We start from the raw sequence: 24103 nt of genomic DNA, 5'->3' as shown, positions 1-24103 counted from the left end.
TATGAGTGCTACTACCTCTACCTGAGCCCCATGGCTTTGTGGTACAGGTTGTTTAATGATCACTCCTGCACCGCAGGATCATTGATTCAAGCCCCCCTTCAGCTTTTCTCTAAGTCACAATAGACAAAAGAGTTAAGCATAAAAAACTACACAACAGTGAAACTCTAACTCTCCATTGAAAGTGCCATACATACATGTCTGCACAAATTCTCTCCAAATTCATGTTCAGGGAAATTCAGGGATATTCAAGAAAGTCTGGTTTGATCTGAAAAACACACCAAGGGCCGTACAGTCAGTGCAAGATTTTTACTTTGTCTCAGCCTTTCCCTCCATCTTTTTCTCTCTAACTACCTCAACCTAAGACAACACCACCATAAAACTCAAACTCAGCTGCCCTCACCCAATCCATTTGTATCAATTCATCTACCTCTTCCACAAGCCTTCCCCTCTCGACCTTTGCCCCACTCTCGAATCCCTCTCTCGCATTCCCTCCTACTCCACTTCAAACCCAACTGGATCACCTTCAACCTACCTTCTCTCGTTACAAAACATTCAGTGTTGACATAGGAGGCAGACACACTTTGCATTTTACCACTGATCCAATTATGCAGGAGAGCAATCCTTAAGAAGGTATACAGGTGAAGGACTTTTTAAAAAGAGTGGAGGAGCATTTCTAGCCCAGTCTTAGATTTGTTTGTGTCGCTTCATTCTCAGTTAACTGTGGACACTGTCATGCTTAAAAAGCCCAGGAGGGTGGCCGTTTCTAAGACACTAGATCCGGCATGCAAGGCACCGATGATCATTCCACAGTCCAAGTTGCTTAGGTCACTTGTTTTGCCCATTCTAACATTCAATTTAACAGTAACTGAATGCCTCAATGCCTGTCTGCCTGCTTTATATAGCAAGCCACAGCCATGTGACTCACTGTCTGTAGGAGCGATCCATATTCGTGAATGGGGTGGTGTACCTAATAAACTGGCTGGTGAGTGTAGGTCAGAGCTGAGTTTCCTACAACGCTGTCTTTCTTGGCATGAAAGTTCAGTATATCCACATAAACATAAGGTTTGTTTGTGAGAAAGATGGTGTTGTTTGAGAATTGTGATTAATATTACAGAGCAGAAATTTGAATTACAGAGCAATCCCTCAAAATCACATTTTTCAAAGGTGTCCTTGAAGTTTACTGTTAAAATGCTTGAAAACAGTTCGCTAGTAAGAATACTGACTTGCCACCATTCATCTTAAACTTTGATACTGATCTGTCATATTGAACCAATGAAATGTGTTTGCGTAAAACTTCAGAGTAAATATTTGGCTACTATAACACATTTCATTGTGTTGTCAGACCACTCCGCTGAAACACAAATAATGTTAAGGACCTCCTCTGATTGTCTATACACACACACAATACGACAATGTCATGACAGTAGTACTAATACAATTTCCTTATACTAAAATGTATACACTAACAGAGTATTTGCACAATTCACAATATAAAGGACCGGAAAATAGTAATGCTTCTGTTTTATTCAATTGCATCTACTAAGTACAGATGTTGTCACTAACATGATGTTTTGTACTATTAGGTATTACTACACTGTCGAAGCTAGAAACATAAGCACTTCGCTGCACCTGCGATAACATCAGCAAAATATGTGTATGCAACCAATAAAATTCGATTTGACATCAAGAAAAAAAGGTTTGAGGCATCAGGCAGCGGTGCATATCAGCTGCTGCTAGAAGCGTGAAACAGTGACGGCTGTTTCCAAACATTCCTTGCGTCTTTTTTTTCTGCACTATATTATATTGCCGGGTCTAGTTACAGAGTCCATAGAGACAAAAAATACATCACCCTTCAGAGAAACCGGTTCCATCAATTACATATCTGTGGGCATAGCTTTGAATGGAATGAAGATGCATCCATTCACACATTCTGGAAAGAGGTTCGTAAAAATCTGTACGCCCAAAAGCATTTAAACTGACATTTCCTTGAATAACTTGAGGATAACCAGCCACCCATGGTTCTACACTTAATCCTATTTGAGTTGCAATGTCTGAACATATTAAATGCATTGTTTAATTCATTTTCATGAACTGTGAAAAATAGTGTGACAAGTGATTGATTGGCAAACCTTAGTCAAACAGTGTCATGTGTTAAGGATGAACCATGCCCTCCTGTGGCCATAGCAAAGCTGTACATATATGCAATGGTGAAAAGCACGACTTTAGATCGCTTTCAAATTATTTTTATTTTCAATTCTAATTTTAGCTTGCACAATCTTAACATTGTATCAACTTGTGTCCGTTTCTGAAGCAAAGCGCTCCTGATTCTAATTGCTTTTGGCTTATTGTAATGAGTAATTTATGACTATACAAGATATGTACTCGTTGACCATTAGCACAAAGCAGAGGTAAGGTCGGCGTTTCAGCAGGTAAAATGAGCATAGTCTGTGAGAATGGAAAGAAATATTCCACCCACTCTCATAGCGTAGGCTTGGGCAACATACCGTATGCCGGGACATTTTGAAATACAGATGGTATGATTTTCAATACCGTTTGCTATGCCACTGCATAAAAGTTAACCATCTATGATGTGCCAAATAAATTATCATCTCAAGGCTTCAGCTATGCAGCTAGATCAAGCTTCTTGGTTACAGCAAAGACAATCAATCCCTAATGGATCAATATCCCTGCTATCTAATATTTATTTTGTACTACAGCAAACTGTGAGTAGCCATTTGAGATGGTTATCTGTCCTTGCAATTCGTTTATGTTCGCTTTCGCTTATTAGCATTTAACTAGCATCCGCTATGGGAATTCTCTAGTAATTTGTTATCATTTGTTGGGACCCCAACACACACACACATACATATATACACTCTTTACATTTTAAAATAAATAGCGCCCCTTGTGCACACTGACGGTAATCCCGTATACCCCGGTATGGTACCGGAACGGTATGAAGGTATGAACATCTGGATACCGCCCAACCCCAGTGGAAAGTTGAATGTGAAAACTTTATTAAGTCCAGGAGGAAGGCAGACAAGTTGTGTTGTTTTCCAGGCTGAGGAGTGAGGCTGTGGTCATGGTTTACTAGGCGACCGAGGAGTGAACGCTCCAGAGGTCTCCAGCATGGTCTTTCGACGCGCAGTCTCCTTGGCGACATTGTGATTGAGCCGTCGCAGCCGTTCCTAGAGAGGGAGAAAGAGTGAGTGAAATTCAAGTGAGCATTGAATGTTGAAAGTCAGAAGTTTGAAATAATATACCACCTGAGCAGTGGCGACCCGTCATTCACGGCCTGCGCCCCACATTTTTAGATAAAATAAAATAAAACATATTTTGGACTTGCCTGTTTTGCATGTTATTTTGGCATTAATACGTGTCACATATCCATTTGCAAAGAATGTAAAACAAATTATATATAATTTAGTTAATAAAGCCGCATACAAACATGGTCTCTTTGTAACGGTTTTCCTTAGGTGAAAGAGAGTCAGACAAAATGCGGTGTGGCTATTGCGATCCATGTTTAATGAAACAAAGTAAAAAAACACGAATCAAAATACAAAATCCAATAAACGTAACACGAAAACCAAAACAGCCTAATACTGGTGCAAAGTACACAGAAACAAGGACAATCACCCACCAAAAACCCAACACCAAACAGGCTACCTAAATATGGTTCCCAATCAGAGACAATGACAAACACCTGCCTCTGATTGAGAACCATATCAGGCCATACATAGAACTAGACAAACTAGACATGTAACAGAATGCCCACTCAGCTCACACCCTGACCAACCGAAACATAGAAACATACAAAGCAAACTATGGTCAGGGTGTGACAGTACCCCCCCAAGGTGCGGACTCCGGCCGCAAAACCTGAACCTATAGGGGAGGGTCTGGGTGGGCATCTGTCCTTGCTCTGCTCTGGCGGCTCTGGGCTGAGGGGCTCTGGCGGCTCTGGGCTGAGGGGCTCTGGCGGCTCTGGGCTGACTGGCGGCCCCTGGCTGACTGGCGGCCCCTGCCTGACTGGCGGCACTGGGCAGACGGGTGGCTCAGGCGGCGCTGGGCAGACGGGAAGCTCCAGCAACGCTGGAGAGGAAGGCTCTGGCAGCGCTGGACTGAGTAGCTCTCGTAGCGCCGAACAGGCGGGAGACTCCGGCAGCGCTGGAGAGGCGGGAGACTCCGGCAGCGCTGGAGAGGCGGGAGACTCCGGCAGCGCTGGAGAGGAGGGAGACTCCGGCAGCGCTGGAGAGGCGGGAGACTCCGGCAGCGCTGGAGAGGAGGGAGACTCCGGCAGCGCTGGACAAGCGAGGCGCACTGTAGGCCTGATGCGTGGTGCTGGCACTGGTGGTACTGGGCCAAGGACACGCACAGGAAGCCTGGTGCGGGGAGCTGCTACCGGAGGGCTGGGGTGTGGAGGTGGTACTGGATAGACCGGACCGTGCAGGCGCACTGGAGCTCTTGAGCACTGAGCCTGCCCAACCCTACCTGGTTGAATGCTCCCGGTCGCCCTGCCAGTGCAGCGAGGTGGAATAGCCAACAATGGGCTATGCAGGCGAACCAGAGACACCGAGCGCAAGGCTGGTGCCATGTAAGCCGGCCCAAGGAGACGCACTGGAGACCAGATGCGTAGAGCCGGCTTCATGGCACTTGGCTCGATGCTCACTCTAGCCCGGCCGATACGCGGAGCTGGAATGTACCGCACCGGGCTATGCACCCGCACTGGAGACACCGTGCGCACCACAGCATAACACGGTGCCTGCCCGGTCTCTCTAGCCCCCCGGTAAGCACAGGGAGTTTGCGCAGGTCTCCTACCTGGCGTAGCCATACTCCCTGTGAGCCCCCCCCAATAAATTTTTGGGGCTGACTCTCGGGCTTCCTTGCCAGCCATGCCATTGGAATTGAACAAATACACATTTCATCCACATATTTAATGTATAGATGGACACATGGGATGAACACTAAAACAATGAATTGGACACAGTGACACATAAAAAGAGTGTTAGGTAAAATGACAAGAGTAAAAGAAGGCCCACAAAATAGCACAGGCAAATAAGAAAGAAAGCATCCAAGCTCTTGCTTTGAGCCACTGACCTGAGCATTCTGTAGTATGTTGTTGACCAGCACCACCCTGCGTCTCGCATTCAGCAGCTTTTTCACATAGGGGTCCAGGTCTAGCACCACCTTCTGGTGCTCATTTATCCTGCACAGCTCTAAAAATGAAGGGATGAGCTGAGGATGACTGACAGGAGGGTTTGGCTAACCATAAAGAAAATTGATAAAAGACAGCAGCCATTTTGGTAAGGTATTCAGGTCTTATTCATACCTTCAACTGTAGGATTGATTCTGTATATAATTTAAAAACTTTTTTTTATGATCTCATGAAAATCACAGGTTCTGAATAAAGGATTATACCTCTTTCAATTTAATTACCCCCAGGCAGCACATGAGCTTGTAGAAGCCTTACACAAGCGTCAAAATCTGTGGTTGTACTGGTCACATCACAGCAGCATCTGCCTGTCTCACACACTGGTTTTCATGGGCTTGGCTAAGGGCTTTCTTTCACAGGGTCAAGTGCATTAACCTGGCACCACTCCACTTCCCTGTTCCCCCGGGAAGGCATAATAAGCATGTAAAAGTAAATCATTTTACCTGTGGCTAGATTGTCTATGTGTTCTCGTAGTTCCACCTGGCTTTCCCTATAACAAGAAAACACAATAGCATTATTCATAGAGAAAAATAGTAAAGTAACAATCATTGCTACTACAACAGACAAAGAATGGTTACAGCAGACTCCATTGACATCTGTAGCATAGGCCTACTTGGGCTACAGCAAGTAACAAAGTAATGAGGAAAGGAGACATCCAGAATGTCCCTCCCTAAAAACACGCCTCTTCAATACAAGTGACTTTTCGTAGCAGGTTAGGAGAGCATTTTCTCTAACCCTAACCCTTTTCCTAACCTAATTCTCCTAAGCTGCTATGTAAGTTCTTAACTTGCTATGAAAAAGTTGTAGCTGATCCACCAACACAGAGAATAGTGAGGCATTGGACACAGGAGGCAGACTCAATAATGCAGGACTGTTTTTGAGTATACTGATTGGAATATGTTCAAAGATCACCCAAGACTCATCATCAATGTTAAGGAATATACATTCGCAATCACAGGCTTCATTAGGAAATGTGTTGATTATGTTGTATGCACAATTACAATCCGGACATACCCCAAACAAAATCCCTGGATGAACGGAGATATCCGTACTAGAGGTCGACCGATTATGATTTTTCAACGCCGATACCGATTATTGGAGGACAAAAAAGCCCGATACCGATTAATCGGCCGATTTTAAAAAAAATTTATTTGTAATAATGACAATTACAACAATACTGAATTAACACTTATTTTAACTTAATATAATACATCAGTAAAATCAATTTAGTCTCAAATAAATAATGAAATGTGTTCAATTTGGTTTAAATAATGCAAAAACAAAGTGTTGGAGAAGAACGTAAAAGTGCAATATGTGCCATGTAAGAAAGCTAACGTTTAAGCTCCTTGCTCAGAACATGAGAACATATGAAAGCTGGTGGTTCCTTTTAACATGAGTCTTCAATATTCCCAGGTAAGAAGTTTTAGGTTGTAGTTATAGGAATTATAGAACTATTTCTCTCTATACCATTTGTATTTCATATACCTTTGATTATTGGATGTTCTTATAGGCACTTTAGTATTCCCAGTGTACCAATATAGCTTCCGTCCCTCTCCTCGCTCCTCCCTGGGCTCGAACCAGGAACACAACGACAACAGCCACTCTCGAGGCAGCGTTACCCATGCAGAGGGGAACAACTACTCCAAGTCTCAGAGCGAGTGACGTTTGAAACCCTATTAGTGCGCACCCCGCTAACTAGCTAGCCATTTCACATCACATCGTTACACCAGCCTAATATCGGGAGTTGATAGGCTTAAAGTCATAAACAGCAGAGCTGCTGGCAAAACGCACAAAAGTGCTGTTTGAATGAATGCTTACGAGCCTGCTGCTGCGTACCACCGCTCAGTCAGACTGCTCTATCAAATCATAGACTTAATTATAACATAATAACACACAGAAATACGAGCCTTAGGTCATTAATATGGTCGAATCCGGAAACTATCATCTCGAAAACAAGACATTTATTCTTTCAGTGAAATACGGAACCATTCCGTATTTTACCTAACGGGTGGCATCCATCAGTCTAAATATTCCTGTTACAATGCACAACCTTCAATGTTATGTCATAATTACGTAAAATTCTGGCAAATTAGTTAGCAATGAGCCAGGCGGCCCAAACGGTTGCATATACCCACCCTGACTCTGCATGCAATGAACGCAAGAGAAGTGACACAATTTCACCAGGTTAATAATGCCTGCTAACCTGGATTTCTTGTAGCTAAATATGCAGGTTTAAAAATATACTTCTGCGTATTGATTTTAAGAAAGGCATTGATGTTTATGGTTAGGTACACGTTGGAGCAATGACAGTCCTTTTTTGCGAATGCGCACTGCAACGCTGCAACGCAGGACACGCTAGATAAACTATAAATATAAATAAATATCATCAACCATGTGTAGTTATAACTAGTGATTATGATTGATTAAGTTTAATGGTAGCTAGCAACTTACCTTGGCTTCTTACTGAATTTGCGTAACAGGTGGGCTCCTCGTGAGGCAGGAGGTTAGAGCATTGGACTAGTTAACCGTAAGGTTGCAAGATTGAATCCCTGAGCTGACAATGTAAAAATCTGTCGTTCTGCCCCTGAACGAGGCAGTTAACCCACCGTTCCTAGGCCGTCATTGAAAATAAGAATGTGTTCTTAACTGACTTGCCTAGTTAAATAAATATTAAACAAAGGTGTAAAAAAAAATATATATATATATTTTTTTTTAAATCGGCGTCCAAAATGACCAATTTCCGATTGTTATGAAAACTTGAAATCGGCCCTAATTAAATTGGCCATTCCGATTAATCGGTTGACCTCTAATCCATACCATGCTGGGAGCCCGTACTGCAGCATTCAATGCCAGCAGAACGAACCCCAATGACTCGATGGCGTACAACACACACAGGGCAAGCAGGTACGAGCTCCACAAATCCATTAGGGACGCAAAAAGACAACACAGACTCAAACTTGAATTTTGTCAGACAACTCAGACTCGCAACGCATGTGGGAAGGATTATAGACCATTACGGACTAGAAAGGCAAATCCAGCTGTGTAGTGCCCACCTAAGCCTCCCTCCCAGATGAGCTTAACACATTCTATACTCGCTTTGAGGCAGACAATAGCCATTCAGGAAGACTCTCACTGCTTCAGAGGACCAGGTGCTTTTGCTCTCCGAGAAAACTCTGAAGAGTGAAAACTCACAAAGCCGCCGGTCCAGATGGCATCCCTGGCCTCTTCCTCAGAGTGTGTGCTGAAAAGCTGGCGGGAGTCTTCTCGGACATCTTCAACCTCTTCCTCTCCCAGGTTGTATTCCCCACCTGCTTCAAGGATACCACCATCATCCCAGTGCCCAAGAAAAACAAGGCGACATGACTATCGCCCTGTCGCACTCACCCCGGTCATCATGAAGTGCTTCAAGGTGCTGATCATGGCCAGCAGGCCACGCACGCTGGACCCACTCCAATTTACCTACCGCTCCAACAGATCTGCGGAAGATGCCATTTCCATCGCTATTCACACAGCTGTAACACATCTGGACAAAAGGAACACCTATGTGAGAATGCCGTTCAGTGACTACAGTTCAGCATTCAACACTATTGTTCCCTCTAAGCTCGACACAAAGCTCAGAGCCCTGGATCTGGACACCACCCTCTGCAACTGTACCCAAATATTGGAATATAAATGGTGCCTTCCTTTATTATACATATGCTCAAATATTTTTCTATTCTACTGAGCCATTTCCTTTATGTTTGCATTCTTATATTTTATAATTTCTTATTGTTGTTGCATTTCGAGAAGGAACCTGCAAGTAATTGGAATTGTAACCCCCTTTAAAGACTGGATGTAATTTATTATGTGTGGCAATAGTCATGTCTGCGTTCTGGAACTGCCTGCGTCCCCGTACAGAACTGTCCATGTAAGGTGTGTCATGAAGTAGATTGGGCAGGTACGCGGGAGTTGGACTGAGGTGATCTTGGGGAACAACGACGGATTTCGCTAGAGTGTTGAGACACCGAAGTTCATTGTTCAATTAGCTTTTTGTTTAATAGTCAGGGGCGGTATGAGTGTAGCCAGTTCCTTTTCACTTACTATTCTTGTTTAATTTTGTGGTTCACCGGATTGGTCATCATCCTCGAGGGACAGTCAAACGACATGCTGGCTAGCCAAGCTAGTCGGTACAGCTACCTACTCTACAAGCAGGATCCTATTGATCCTACCACTACATCATCACCGGCTTCCTGCAGTTGTTGTGCAAGTTCTCTCTCGGCACCGATGGAGCTGCCTAGTTGATTTTTCACCTGTTAAATCCTGTGGAGGGCCTGGTCCTCTCACTGACGGATGCCGGTTACCTACGCTCCCTCTGTCCGGTTCCCCTCTCTTCACTGGATGGATGGTAACTTGAATGTTTAACCCCTCCAAGTTAAGGCTCTTGTCCAAGGACAAGGGCCAAACTTATTAATATTATTTTCAGGGCGCCCCAAGGTTTTTATTGTTTGTAAAAAAATAAAAATACAAGTTTTTTAACTTTACCATCTACCGGCTTTTAGGTATGTATTCTGGTACTAGTTTCAAACTAGCTTCAGTATACTAAGGTTCTAGGTTTGAAAAGTAACTTTAGCTACAGTATATTTTCCCCCGGGTTTCAGCTGTTTACAGGGTTTGATCCATATTTGTTATAGCCCGTGTGGCTCACTAAAGCATGGCACTTGCAATGCCAGGGTTGTGAGTTCAACTCCCACGGGGGACCAGTATAAAAATGTATGCACTCCCTACTGTAAGTCGCTCTGAATAAGAGTGTCTGCTAAATGACTAAGATGTAAATATATATATTTGTAAAATTGCAATACTGTTGATTTTTTTATGAATCTTATTCAAATAATTTTCTAATTTTGAGGTTTTAATATTATACCAGTTTACAATTTCTCTCAGGGTTTTATTAGGTCCAGTATTATTCTGTGGTCCTCCTTGGCTCATTGTTCTTTGTGATAATTGCTGTCTTTATTTTTTTTTTTACATTCTAATTTATTTTTGACCATTATCTTTAATTTGAATCAATTATACTATCGTGGAGGAAAAAGGTTGTGTTTGTCACTGTGTGGGTGTATCATGTAGTTTCCTAATAAGCTAATTATAACCTTTCACGTCTTATTGCTTATCAGGTGGAGGCACAGCATTATTCTATACATGGTACATATACAGTCTCATGGTATATCTTACCCCTGTATCATTCATGGGCATACTGACTCATGGTAATACACAGTGTCCTGTAGACCTACAGGGATTTTCTTTATTTTTACTATTTTCTACATTGTAGAATAATAACAAAGACATCAACACTATGAAATAACTCATATGGAATCATGTATGTTCTATTTCATAGTTTGGATCTCTTCACTATTACAATGTAAAAAATAGTAAAAAATAAAATTTAAAAAACTCTGGAATGAGCAGGTGTTTCCAAACTTATATATATATATATATATATATGCCCACCCTGATATAACCCATGTATTCTCTCTCTATCAGTACGTGCTTAGTCAAAGTCATAACAAAGCTGCCTGAAGAAAGAGGGGTCACATAAGCATTTTGTTGGCTGGTGTATACCATGTGTATCCCGTACATACAACTAATACAACTTGAAACTATATCGAAGCGGCATGTTTTTAGGGAATCTGTCCCTGATAACTAACGCCTCATTCACGTGGTAGTCGGAACTAGGAAACTCTGACTTGCTAACTGGTTGTAGTTATAGAGCTTGCTAGCTTGTAGTCCTAAAACCCAGAATGAGTTACCTCTGGTTCGTTCAACCATCCCTATGGAAAAAATAATGGGGAAATAATAGGGTTTTGGAATAAATGCATTTTGTTCTATGAGTTAACAGTCAGTTAGCATGACCTTTATGAATGATGAAGCCTTTATGTGCTTAAAGTGCTTTTTTTATTACAAATTCTCAAAAAGGTGGCGTTAGCTGTTGAAGATGACCATAGAACAAAAACGTATAAGATCTCCTAAGCCGTTTTAGCACAGACCTTATTTTTGGCGTTTATCCAAAACCGCCATTCATTTTCCAACACACCATGGCGGAGTTAATGCCTACAAAAAGACGGCATTATTATTTCTCTACGCGTGCTGCGTTCAACGGTTAGCTAGTAGGACATTTCCGATTTCCTACTAGGGAGGAGGAAGGGCTGCATCGCCGGACTGTCATGACGATGGGGTTATCTTATTTCTGCGTTCAAAACAACTGGGAACACGGACCTCTTTCTAGAACACGGACTTTTAAACCTAAAGATCATCCACGTCAAGATTTGACCATGTTTTGTTGGTGTTCCCAGTTGTCTTGAAAGCATCATATTTGATAGCAAGCTAGCTAGCTGTGAATGGAGCTGTACCTAGCAGGCACATTTGAAGTCGAAGCACATATCTTGCTACTAGCTACCCACCTCACTGAGTGTACATGAAGATCAAGCTGCTGGACAGCTGGTTTTAAGAGGTCAAGCAGTCCTTCTGCAATTGCATCCTTCCCGGACGGTGTCTCCACCACAGCTAGAGCGGCAGCCATTTCTCCTCCAGAAACAGTGATGACAACAACAAACGTAAACCCCCTCCAGGAAGTAACTATGTGACGTAGCTATAAAACATCTCCATTTTCCGCCAGTTAGCACCATTTTGTAAGGAAGGGAGATAGGGAGAACAGGCTGTTCTCAGTTTAAAAATAACAATAATCAAATAACGTTACTGTTTTAATCATTGTAGCTAGCTAGGATAGTTCGTATTTTAATATTATCCGAAAGAGCAAGGCGAAAGAAAACATCAAGTGAGAAGTGGATCCAGATCTTTCGGCTGCAACTAGCTTAGCTACTAGCTAACTCGTAACTGGTTCATCGCTCAAGTTAACGAAGATAACTAGCACAGCTAGTAGTTCGCTTGCTAGCCAAGTGAAACGAGTATTGACATAACAAGCACCGATCAAAGTAAGTTTCTACCAATCGTCTACTGAACTTGTTTCAGACAATGTTTACTCTTTTAAATAGTTTATAGCTAGTTAGCTAGCTAACGTTATTTACGTTGACTAATATTCAGACTCGTTGGGGACGCCAGACCAACGTTAGCTCACACTGCAGGTTCCTTTTTTTGTTGTTGCTTACAGGCTGTTTATAGCTAGTTAATTAACTACCGCGAATAGGTAACGTTACTATAGTTTTTGTAGATGTCCCGTCTCTCGTTTGTCTTTCAAACGCAGTGAAGTCAACGCATGTGGTACATGTTCTTATTAACTGGACGTGTAACGTTATGTTGTGCCTGCAATTTCCACGATATGTTTATTTCGAGCCCGTGGCGTTTTCTTAATTAAAATGATGCATCCAATTATTGGTTGATGCTAACTAACTAGTTGGATACCACAACTAGCCAACGCTAGCGATCTACAAACTACGGTAACCATTTTGCCAGCTAAATATAATGAATTATTATACAACTAGTTAGTTATGCACAGATGAAATGGCCGACACGGGTGTATTTCCATCTCCTTGCTTGTGAACTTTTTCTAACCAGTCCCCTCTCCCCACTCCCTTTTACACCCTCCCCTCCCTTTACAATCCCCCCCCTCTCAATCCCCCTGCTTGTTCCAAGGAGTTCCAGTGAAGTCAAAATGAGTGCTCCCTCCTCCCAAAAAGTTGTGCTGAAAAGCACCACCAAGCAGTCCCTGAATGAGCGGTGAGACGCGCTACGCACCCTGACAGCACTAAGCGAGGCGAAGGGCGAAACAGTGGTACAGACGGCCCTAGTGTGCTCTACTACGGAAGGCCACTGTTGGGGACCTGACCAGACATGGACGCTAGACTGCCCAGGGCCGACGTGTGCTCCGCTCACTCAAAAGGCATGCCGTAGTCAGCATTTGCTGACAAAAAGTTTAACAAACAGAGTTTGTAGTGCAAACATGGTGCTCCAGGCCAACCTTTTGTGTGAGCAGCGCACACTTAGACCCAAGGAGAGAGGGTAACGGTGATGCTTGGTAAGGCGACTGCCCTAGAATGGGCACAGGCTGCACTCCTGATATGCCCGGGCACTCCTCTCTGTGTGTCACACAACCCAAAATATACTGTACGTATGGGAGAGGAGAGACCAAACCAATGAAAAGGGGAGGGTGTGCCAAAGCACCCTCCCGCTCCTCTCCAACCCTCTCTACACACACAACTCTCTCTCAACTAAATGACTGTTTGTTTAGCCATTTGTCTCCTCTTCCTCTCTTCTTTGCTACCACTTTAATTTTCAATTCTCTGTGCTCTGAAGTCTTTCTATAAGACTAGGTGCCCAGTCCTAGCCCGGACGTGACCAACCCCCCCCCGCCCCCCTTCTATTCTCTCTCCCCTTTCTATTCTCATGTGTGGTGTGAGCACAAGGCACGGTCCGGGCTGTAAGTGGCTGGGTTGCCAGATACCCCTCCAGTCCTGGGCCTCCAACCTCCACCAGGCCTTTTTTGCAGGCGGATGACATCAAAACAAGGTGGCGGGAGGCCTGTAAGTGGCAATCACTCTCCTCTCTTGACATCCTCTTTCTGTTCTCTCCTGCTTTTCTCATTCTTGTCTTCCAATCTGTTCCAGTGTTTCTTCTACTGCCTTTTCATCCATCTTTCTACTTTGTTTTACTTTAACCTAAAATGTGCTGAATTGCTTCCAGAAGACATTTTGGGTTGTCAAATACTTAACACTGAGAGAGAGAAACAAAGAGAGTGAGGTGCCAACAAGTGGGGCATTCATAACACACCACAGCTCCTGTGGCCGTGTCCATGGTATGAGAAATGACTTGATTTGGAACCCTCCCTCCCCCTCCATATCCTCTCTTTCCCTCCTCTTCCCCCTTCTGTCCCGCTCCCCCTCCCCTCCAAAGCTTCACTACCATGCTGAAGAACAAGGCGCCGACAGCGGTGAGTGTGCGAGCCACCATGCAGCAGCAACACATGGCCAGCGCCCGGAACCGTCGCCTCGCCCAGCAGATGGAGAACAGACCCTCTGTGCAGGCCGCCCTGCACCACAAGCAGGTGAGATACGGTGCTCCATCTCATTTAGTCTTTCTGCAATTCCTCACGTTAAGATGAATTGAGATGGGGAGACATCTGAAGCACTAAACAGGTGAGAAGGAGAGCGGAATGGGACACCAGAAACGGGCCATGTTTTATATAAATGTATGGTGGGAATCGGGAAAAAGGCTTTACACTTGAAATCAGAATATATTAGGAACTTGAAATGCTTGACACAGACCTAGTAAGAGAGGGGACCGTAGAGCAAAGGTTAATATACAGATCACATAAATGCTGAGTGCTTCACCACCTCCCTATCCCTGCCACTTGGTATCAATCTTCCACCTAACCCTCCCAGAGCCTGAAGCAACGCCTGGGGAAGAGCAACATCCAGGCCAGGCTGGGCCGGCCCATCGGGGCCTTGATGCGGGGGGGTGTTGGAGGCCGGGGGTTTTCCATTGGAGGGATGCGGGGGATGACCAGGGGAGGTCTGCGAGGCCGCGGCAGAGGAGGAGCCCTGAGGGGAGCTATGGCTCTGAGAGGTGAGCATTTGGTATCACACAGCAAAGCCTACTTGGATTGATATTTTGGTACTATGTTAGACCTGAAAATGTTGGCCTCATAAATTGTTGAAAGATTACGACAAGAAAGTTTTCTCTGAAATGTTCTACCCTGGGGCTGGAATATACTTTCCACAGCTTTTATGTTGGCCTTGTACTTTTTTGCATAGGGGAAAGGCACATTTAGATATTTTAAGGGGTGACTTCATCTGTAAACTAGCTTGAACAAATGCACTCTGCTGAGTTGAATGGAATACCCCAGCTGTCTGTCCAGGTGGAGCTGTCAATCAAAGTATGGCTTCACCCCCTGGTTTTACTATCCATCCCTTCAACCTGAGGGAATGTGGCTTTCAATCATGTAACTCCACTCTCCATAAACCCCCTGCTGTCCTGATTGGCCCGGCATCTTGGCAACTGTTGTGCAACTGAACATGTGGTGACGGATCTAACAGCTGCACTGTCCCTACTTATCCACAGTCACCCCACACCCATTTCTACACACTCCTGGTGGAGGGGATTGATTTTAGAAACCATTTAGAATAAAACATTTTAAAAATGAAGGTAATACTTCAAGTGAAATTAATTGAAATAATCCTGATGTCTAAACGTTGGCTTTAATTTATCTGTGTTTATGTAATTGTGCCGATACAAAATGTGCACTGCCGTCGCATATCTGTTGCATACTGGCATTCTGTAAAAATAAAAAGAACAACTCTTGGTCATAGCATTTGAAGTTATATTAGTGCATTTACAGTCTCGCTAATTGTTATTCTGTCAGAATACATGCAGAAGTAGGGGATTCGAGAGAATACATGAGCAAATATCTTGACCCTGTCTGTCAAGGCTAACTTAAAACAAGATGGAGTACAGTTCCCCCCCCCCCTCGTAGAATTGTAATACTTTAGCTGTTTTACTTAGGTGTGGTGGAAATGGGGGTGAATGATAAGCTTGCAGAAGGTTCATGTATTCACTTGACAACTTTGTTCTTAAACTGAAATGTGATAGTTCAATTCCTAAATACTAACTTATCAACCTTCAGCTAAGTCGCTAGCTAACTGTTCCTTCATTACATCCTGTGTCGTGATAGGGAATCGACTTGCTCCAGGCATGGGCCAGATGCGTGGCAGAGGGGGTCCAGGCCGGGTGGCCCACCGTAGGGGGATGCGTCAGAGAGGAGGGTTTGCTGGTCGTGGAGGTGCCTTCGGAAGAGGAGCTGGAAGAGGAGTGGGAGCCAGGGGTATGGTGCTGGGATTAATTAAATCTGTATATTGACATGTCACAATCTGCCTCAAGTTTCTTGTTTACATGAACATTTGTGCAGCAGCCATTTTGTTAACGCATTGTGATTCTATCGTAGTTTGGTTGATGTTGTTGACCACCATCTCTGCCTCCAGGACGAGGCGGTCTGCGTGGGCGTGGTAGCTTTGCCGGCAGGGGTGGTGGCCGCGGTCGTGGGGGGGCAAGAGGAGGCCGGGGCAGGGGAGGTGGCCCAGGGATGACCCGCGAGCAGCTGGACAACCAGCTTGACGCCTACATGTCCAAGACCAAGGGCAACCTGGACGCTGAGCTGGATGCGTACATGGCCCAGGCTGACCCAGAGGGCATGGAGTGAACCTGGACCTCCACCACGAGAGCAGGGACTCCTTCAACAGACCCCTTAGTGAGACAGTACTGATAACATGGTGACATGGAGAGAAGCTTGTTTAGTGCTATTACTCCACACAAACGTAATGATAAACGCACATACGTAAACTCTTGAGTGTAAACTCTTGAGTGCACTGTCTCGCACTACATGGCTAAAATTTTTGATGTGATCACAACCTCGGGCTTAAATATGAAACCTGCTTACTCACTGACACACATGCATACAAACTCACTCTAAAATGTTGGGCCTATGAAGAGAACTGTTTGAAATGGACTGTTTCCCTGAATCTGGATTTGACCATTCTATCAGTGCAACGTAGACACACCTGCGGTTTTAAACCCTTTTTCTGTATGTGCAAGTGTGCTTGAAGAACGCAAATATCTTCAACTTGAATGGATGACACTGACCAAACTAGAGACTTGAATAACCGATTTTATCAATGTTCCTGAAAGGCCTGCATTTTGGACCAGAGTCTCTTGTCATGATCTGTTTTGATGCTGAACTGGACTATTACTGAACTTTGCATCTATGTCCAAATTCCTTTTTTTCGGGAAGGAACCATGCCCCCCCCCAGCGCCATAATCATGTCCAGCTAGCATCCACTTATCATATTTCGTAAACCTATTTTTTTACTATCATGTTTTTGTTAGGATTTGTATTTAGCAATGGATGCTCCTTTTATTGTTTTAGCAGTAATGTACATTGACTTGACTCTCGAGTAAAAAAAAAAATCTAAAGAAAATGACCAGGGGAAATCTAGAGAAATCATTCTGTTTTTCTCCCATTTAATGCCTCCAACTTAAGTTTTGCTTCTGGTGAATTGAAGTATGTTGGTGTCTTTAGTTGATATTCCCCTAACAGCATTGTATGGATGCTAGACATACCAAATAAGCAACTACACAAGGAGGTGCAAAATATTTCCATCAAGTTGCAAATGTGTGAGTGGTCTTCCCTCCTGGTGTCAATTGTATACATTTGAAATGGTCTTTAAGCTGTGGTTGTTGTACACAATGTACTCCAATGAAGTGAGTGAAAATATTTTCAGATTGATTGTGTCCATCTGGTTGACACGATCTAAACTCCAATTTCTATGTAATTCCTTCTCCTACCTGGTTAGTGTCATAGAAAAGAGAATAAACTTTATATTGTCATCTCTTAACATAGTTGTTGTTTGAATATTGGTTCCATCATGTATTCTCTCGACTAATACACTTGGCATTTTGGCTAAATCACCATTTACACTCACCACCATTTACACTCATTTTCACAAAAATGTATTTCTCCTACAGCGAGCGTGGTATCATCATGACCTTTTTACGCATGACAGTATAGGGTTTACCGAGAATGGTGCGACAAACAAACATCCGGTCAGCGGCAGTCCTGTAGCCGAAAACACCTTGTTGATGAAAGAGGTCGAAGGAGAATGCAAGAATCATGCAAGCTGACAGGCTTGCAAGCTAAACTCACACACAATGATTTGTAGAGACCTGATCATATATCAATGTCTCTGATATGTTAAGGCTTTAGCATAAGTTTCTCTGTGGTAATTGTAATCACTCTATGGTACAACATTGCATTGTAGTTGTGATTAGCATTGTTTTTGTTCTTGAACACTCCCTATTCACTTGTGTAATTAAAATGGCTTGACTCATGGCTTAATCACAAAGCAATTACTAAATACTGAACAAAAATATAAATGCAACATGCAACAATTTCAAAGATTTTACTGGGTTACAGTTCATATAAGGAAATCAGTCAATTGGAATAAATTCATTAGGCCCTAATCACATGACTGAGAATACAGATATGCATCTGTTAGTCACAGATACTTAAGTGAAGGGGTGTGAAAACCAGTCCGTATCTGGTATGACCATTTGCCTCATGCAGCGTGACACATCTCCTTCACATAGATTTGGTTGTGGGACAATGGCTGTGTGAAGGTGCTGGATATTGGCAGGTACATTGTCAATCCAGAGCATCCCGAACATGTTCAAAGGGTGACATGTCTGGTGTGTATGTATTTTCAGCTTCCAGGAATTGTGTACAGATCCTTACATGGGGCTGTGGATTATCATGCTGAAACATGGGGTGATGGCGGCAGATGAATGGCATGACAATGGGCCTCAGGATCTCGTCACGGTATCTGTGTGCATTCAAATTGCTATAGATAAAATGCATTTGTATTTGTTGTCCGTAGCTTATGCCTGCCCCGACCATAACCACACCGCCTCCATGGGGCGCTCTGTTCACAATGTTGTCATCAGCAAACCGCTCGCCCATACAAAGCCATACATGTGGTCTGTGGTTGAGAGGTCGGTTGGAAGTACTGTCAAATTCTCTAAAACGATGTTGGAGGCGACTTATGGTAAAGAAAAGAACATTAAATTCTCTGGCGACAGCTCTGGTCGACATTCCTGCAGTCAGCATGCCAATTGCACGGTCCCTCAACACTTGAGATATCTTTGGCATTGTGTTGTGTGACAAAACTGCACATTTTAGAGTGGCCTTTTATTGTTCCCATCATAAACTGCACCTGTGTAATAATCAGTCTGTTTAATCAGCTTCTTGATATGCCACACCTGTCAGGTGGATGAATTATCTTGGCAAAGGAGAAATACTAACGGATGTAAACACATTTTATGCACAACATTTGAAATAAACTTTTTGCGCCACCGATCTTTTATTTCAGTTCATGAAACATAAGACCAACATTTTACATCTATTTTTGAGAGAAGTAAACTTTTTGTGCGCATGGAACATTTCTGGGATCTTTGTTTTCAGCTCATGGAACATGGGACCAACACTTTTCATGTATTATTTTTTGTTTGTTGTAACAAGTAATAATTACAGGGTTACTACCCAAGCTACACTATAAATGATCTTTGTTAAGAGCCTAATGGCCTACTTATTGGTAGATCTGATGATTTTGAATATTCATATAACAAGAATATCCATGCATTTCAATATTTGCATAAGATATACACTCCCCTATGTATTTATTTGGACAGTAAAGCTAAAACCTTTAATTTGGCTCTATATGAGGTGACAGTATAGAATGTGAAATGTTATTTATTTTTTTCATTCATACAAGTATTTGGACAAATTCACTTATAGGCTATTCATTACAAGTTTAGTATTTGGTCCCATAGTCCTAGCACGCAACGACTACATCAAGCTTGTGACTCTACAAATTTGTTGGATGCATTTACAGATTGTTTTGGTTTTGTTTCACATTATGTTGTGCCCAATAGAAATTAATGGTAAATAATATATTGTGCCATTTTGGGTCACTTTAATTGTAAATACGAATAGAATATGTTGCTGAACACTTCTATATTAATGTGGATCCTACCATGATCACTAGCTAGCTCTCCCAATTCAACACCTGTGATTACTGTATGCCTTGCTGTATGTCTCTCTCAAATGTCAATATGCCTTGTATACTGTTGTTCAGGTTAGTTATCATTGTTTTAGTTTACAATGGAGCCCCTAGTTCCACTCTTGAATACCCCTGATACCTCCTTTGTCCCACCTCCCACACATGCGGTGACCTCACCCATTACAACCAGCATGTCCAGTGATACAACCTCTCTCATCATCACCCAGTGCCTGGGCTTACCTCCGCTGTACCCACACCCCACCATACCCCTGTCTGCGCATTATGCCCTGAATATATTCTACCATGCCCAGAAATCTGCTCCTTTTATTCTATGTCCCCAACGCTCTAGGCGACCAGTTTTGATAGCCTTTAGCCGCACCCTCATTCTACTCCTCCTCTGTTCCGCGGGTGATGTGGAGGTAAACCCAGGCCCTGCATGTCCCCAGGCACCCTCATTTGTTGACTTCTGTAATCGAAAAAGCCTTGGTTTCATGCATGTCAACATCAGAAGCCTCCTCCCTAAGTTTGTTTTACTCACTGCTTTAGCACACTCTGCTAACCCTGATGTCCTTGCCGTGTCTGAATCCTGGCTCAGGAAGGCCACCAAAAATTCTGAGATTTCCATACCCATCTATAACATTTTCCGTCAAGATAGAACTGCCAAAGGGGGAGGAGTTGCAGTTTACTGCAGAGAGAGCCTGCAAAGTAATGTCATACTTTCCAGGTCCATACCCAAACAGTTCGAACTACTAATTTTGAAAATTACTCTCTCCAGAAATAAGTCTCTCACTGTTGCCGCCTGCTTACCGACCCCCCTCAGCTACCAGCTGTGCCCTGGACACCATTTGTGAATTGATCGCCCCCCATCTAGCTTCAGAGTTTGTTCTGTTAGGTGACCTAAACTGGGATATGCTTAACACCCCGGCAGTCCTACAATCTAAGCTAGATGCCCTCAATCTCACACAAATCATCAAGGAACCCACCAGGTACAACCCTAAATCTGTAAACAAGGGCACCCTCATAGACGTCATCCTGACCAACTGGCCCTCCAAATACACCTCCGCTGTCTTCAACCAGGATCTCAGTGATCACTGCCTCATTGCCTGTATCCGCTACGGAGCCACAGTCAAACGACCACCCCTCATCACTGTCAAACGCTCCCTAAAACACTTCTGTGAGCAGGCCTTTCTAATCGACCTGGCCCGGGTATCCTGGAAGGACATTGACCTCATCCCGTCAGTTGAGGATGCCTGGTCATTCTTCAAAAGTAACTTCCTCACCATTTTAGATAAGCATGCTCCGTTCAAAAAATGCAGAACTAAGAACAGATATAGCCCTTGGTTCACTCCAGACCTGACTGCCCTCGACCAGCACAAAAATATCCTGTGGCGGACTGCAATAGCATCGAATAGTCCCCGCGATATGCAACTGTTCAGGGAAGTCAGGAACCAATACACGCAGTCAGTCAGGAAAGCTAAGGCCAGCTTCTTCAGGCAGAAGTTTGCATCCTGTAGCTCCAACTCCAAAAAGTTATGGGACACTGTGAAGTCCATGGAGAACAAGAGCACCTCCTCCCAGCTGCCCACTGCACTGAGGCTAGGTAACACGGTCACCACCGATAAATCCATGATTATCGAAAACTTCAACAAGCATTTCTCAACAGCTGGCCATGCCTTCCGCCTGGCTACTCCAACCTCAGCCAACAGCTCCGCCCCCCCCCGCAGCTACTCGCCCAAGCCTCTCCAGGTTCTCCTTTACCCAAATCCAGATAGCAGATGTTCTGAAAGAGCTGCAAAACCTGGACCCGTACAAATCAGCTGGGCTTGAACAATCTGGACCCTCTATTTCTGAAACTATCCGCCGCCATTGTCGCAACCCCTATTACCAGCCTGTTCAACCTCTCTTTCATATCGTCTGAGATCCCCAAGGATTGGAAAGCTGCCGCAGTCATCCCCCTCTTCAAAGGGGGAGACACCCTGGACCCAAACTGTTACAGACCTATATCCATCCTGCCCTGCCTATCTAAGGTCTTCGAAAGCCAAGTCAACAAACAGGTCACTGACCATCTCGAATCCCACCGTACCTTCTGCGCTGTGCAATCTGGTTTCCGAGCCGGTCACGGGTGCACCTCAGCCACGCTCAAGGTACTAAACAATATCATAACCGCCATCGATAAAAGACAGTACTGTGCAGCCGTCTTCATCGACCTTGCCAAGGCTTTCAACTCTGTCAATCACCATATTGTTATCGGCAGACTCAGTAGCCTCGGTTTTTCGGAGGACTGCCTTGCCTGGTTCACCAATTACTTTGCAGACAGAGTTCAGTGTGTCAAATCGGAGGGCATGCTGTCCGGTCCTCTGGCAGTCTCTATGGGGGTGCCACAGGGTTCAATTCTCGGGCCGACTCTTTTCTCTGTATATATCAATGATGTTGCTCTTGCTGCGGGCGATTCCCTGATCCACCTCTACGCAGACGACACCATTCTATATACTTCCGGCCCGTCCTTGAACACTGTGCTATCTAACCTCCAAACGAGCTTCAATGCCATACAACACTCCTTCCGTGGCCTCCAACTGCTCTTAAACGCTAGTAAAACCAAATGCATGCTTTTCAACCGTTCGCTGCCTGCACCCGCACGCCTGACCAGCATCACCACCCTGGATGGTTCCGACCTTGAATATGTGGACATCTATAAGTACCTAGGTGTCTGGCTAGACCGTAAACTCTCCTTCCAGACTCATATCAAACATCTCCAATCGAAAATCAAATCAAGAGTCGGCTTTCTATTCCGCAACAAAGCCTCCTTCACTCATGCCGCCAAACTTACCCTAGTAAAACTGACTATCCTACCGATCCTCGACTTCGGCAATGTCATCTACAAAATTGCTTCCAACACTCTACTCAGCAAACTGGATGCAGTTTATCACAGTGCCATCCGTTTTGTCACTAAAGCACCTTATACCACCCACCACTGCGACTTGTATGCTCTAGTCGGCGGGCCCTCGCTACATATTCGTCGCCAGACCCACTGGCTCCAGGTCATCTACAAGTCCATGCTAGGTAAAGCTCCGCCTTATCTCAGTTCACTGATCACGATGGCAACACCCATCCGTAGCACGCGCTCCAGCAGGTGTATCTCACTGATCATCCCTAAAGACAACACCTCATTTGGCCGCATTTCGTTCCAGTTCTCTGCTGCCTGTGACTGGAACAAATTGCAAAAATCGCTGAAGTTGGAGACTTTTATCTCCCTCACCAACTTCAAACATCTGCTATCTGAGCAGCTAACCGATCGCTGCAGCTGTACATAGTCTATTGGTAAATAGCCCACCCATTTTTACTTACCTCATCCCCATACTGTTTTTATTTATTTACTTTTCTGCTCTTTTGCACACCAATATCTCTACCTGTACATGACCATCTGATCAGTTATCACTCCATTGTTAATCTGCAAAATTGTAATTATTCGCCTACCTCCTCATGCCTTTTGCACACAATGTATATAGACTCCCCTTTTTTTCTACTGTGTTATTGACTTGTTAATTGTTTACTCCATATGTAACTCTGTGTTGTCTGTTCACACTGCTATGCTTTATCTTGGCCAGGTTGCAGTTGCAAATGAGAACTTGTTCTCAACTAGCCTACCTGGTTAAATAAAGGTGAAATAAAAAAATAAAAAAAATAATAATAATTGTGAAAATGAAAGAGTGAGAAATTTAAAGAGGCGTAAATATCATAACCCCCAAATGCTAACCTCCCCTGTTAATGTTAATGTTGAGAGGTTAGCATGTTTTGAGGGCATGATCTTTGTGCATCTGTAACTTTCTCACTCATCAATATTCAAAATTAATTAATGATTATCCATAATCATTGTAGCATCCGCATTAATGTAGAAGTGTTCAGAAACATTTTATATTCTTAATAAAATAGCTCCAAAATGACACATCATTGACTATTAATTTCAATTGGGCACGCCTTAATCCGAAACATAACCAAAACTAACGGCATCCAACCAGTTTGTAGTCACAAGCTTGAGGTAGTCATTGTGTGCTAGGAATATAGGACAAAATACTAAACTTTTGACATAAATGTAATACAATATAAGTTGAATTTGTCAAAACACTTTTGATACCTTCAAATGGGGGGACAAGATACATAAAGTGCTTCCATTTCTAAACAGTAAAACAGATATGTATGAAAATACCCTCAAAAAAGGTGGCAGACAGCCTCATATAAAACATTCGATCTCAAATCCAGCTTTTCTGTCCAAATACGCAGGGGAGTCTGAGCTTGATATAGG

The 24103-nt window shown here is 43.6% G+C and overlaps 2 protein-coding genes across 5 annotated transcripts; one reads left to right on the top strand and one right to left on the bottom strand.

The window, feature by feature from the left end:
• Positions 1–1504: 1504 nt before the first annotated feature.
• Positions 1505–11771, bottom strand: LOC112229748 (SNARE-associated protein Snapin). 3 transcript variants are annotated; one of them, XM_042310595.1, is made up of 6 exons: positions 11644–11771; positions 8673–8732; positions 8402–8517; positions 5653–5699; positions 5095–5213; positions 1505–3188 (listed from the first exon to the last, which is right to left on the bottom strand). In XM_042310595.1, the coding sequence occupies exons 2-6, from the start codon at positions 8730–8732 to the stop codon at positions 3081–3083; spliced, it is 450 nt and encodes a 149-aa protein (XP_042166529.1). In that variant the 5' UTR covers positions 11644–11771; the 3' UTR covers positions 1505–3080. The 3 variants fall into 3 exon arrangements, with proteins under 3 accessions (XP_042166529.1, XP_024251529.1, XP_024251530.1); XM_024395761.2 differs by having other exon boundaries at positions 8594–8732; positions 11644–11730; XM_024395762.2 differs by lacking the exons at positions 8402–8517; positions 8673–8732.
• Positions 11772–12036: 265 nt separating this feature from the next.
• On the top strand, positions 12037–17583 carry LOC112229750 (chromatin target of PRMT1 protein). Of its 2 annotated transcripts, none has more exons than XM_024395764.2 (6): positions 12037–12174; positions 12833–12916; positions 14090–14240; positions 14578–14761; positions 15867–16016; positions 16174–17583. In XM_024395764.2, exons 2-6 carry the CDS (start codon positions 12852–12854, stop codon positions 16389–16391), a joined length of 768 nt encoding a protein of 255 aa, XP_024251532.2. In that variant the 5' UTR covers positions 12037–12174; positions 12833–12851; the 3' UTR covers positions 16392–17583. The 2 variants fall into 2 exon arrangements, with proteins under 2 accessions (XP_024251532.2, XP_042166528.1); XM_042310594.1 differs by having other exon boundaries at positions 12108–12174; positions 12833–13719.
• Positions 17584–24103: the final 6520 nt, after the last annotated feature.

The sequence above is a fragment of the Oncorhynchus tshawytscha genome, linkage group LG31 (assembly GCF_018296145.1).
Source record: "Oncorhynchus tshawytscha isolate Ot180627B linkage group LG31, Otsh_v2.0, whole genome shotgun sequence".
NCBI classification, from domain to species: Eukaryota; Metazoa; Chordata; class Actinopteri; order Salmoniformes; family Salmonidae; genus Oncorhynchus; species Oncorhynchus tshawytscha.
This window is presented reverse-complemented; position numbering and strand designations above follow the sequence as displayed.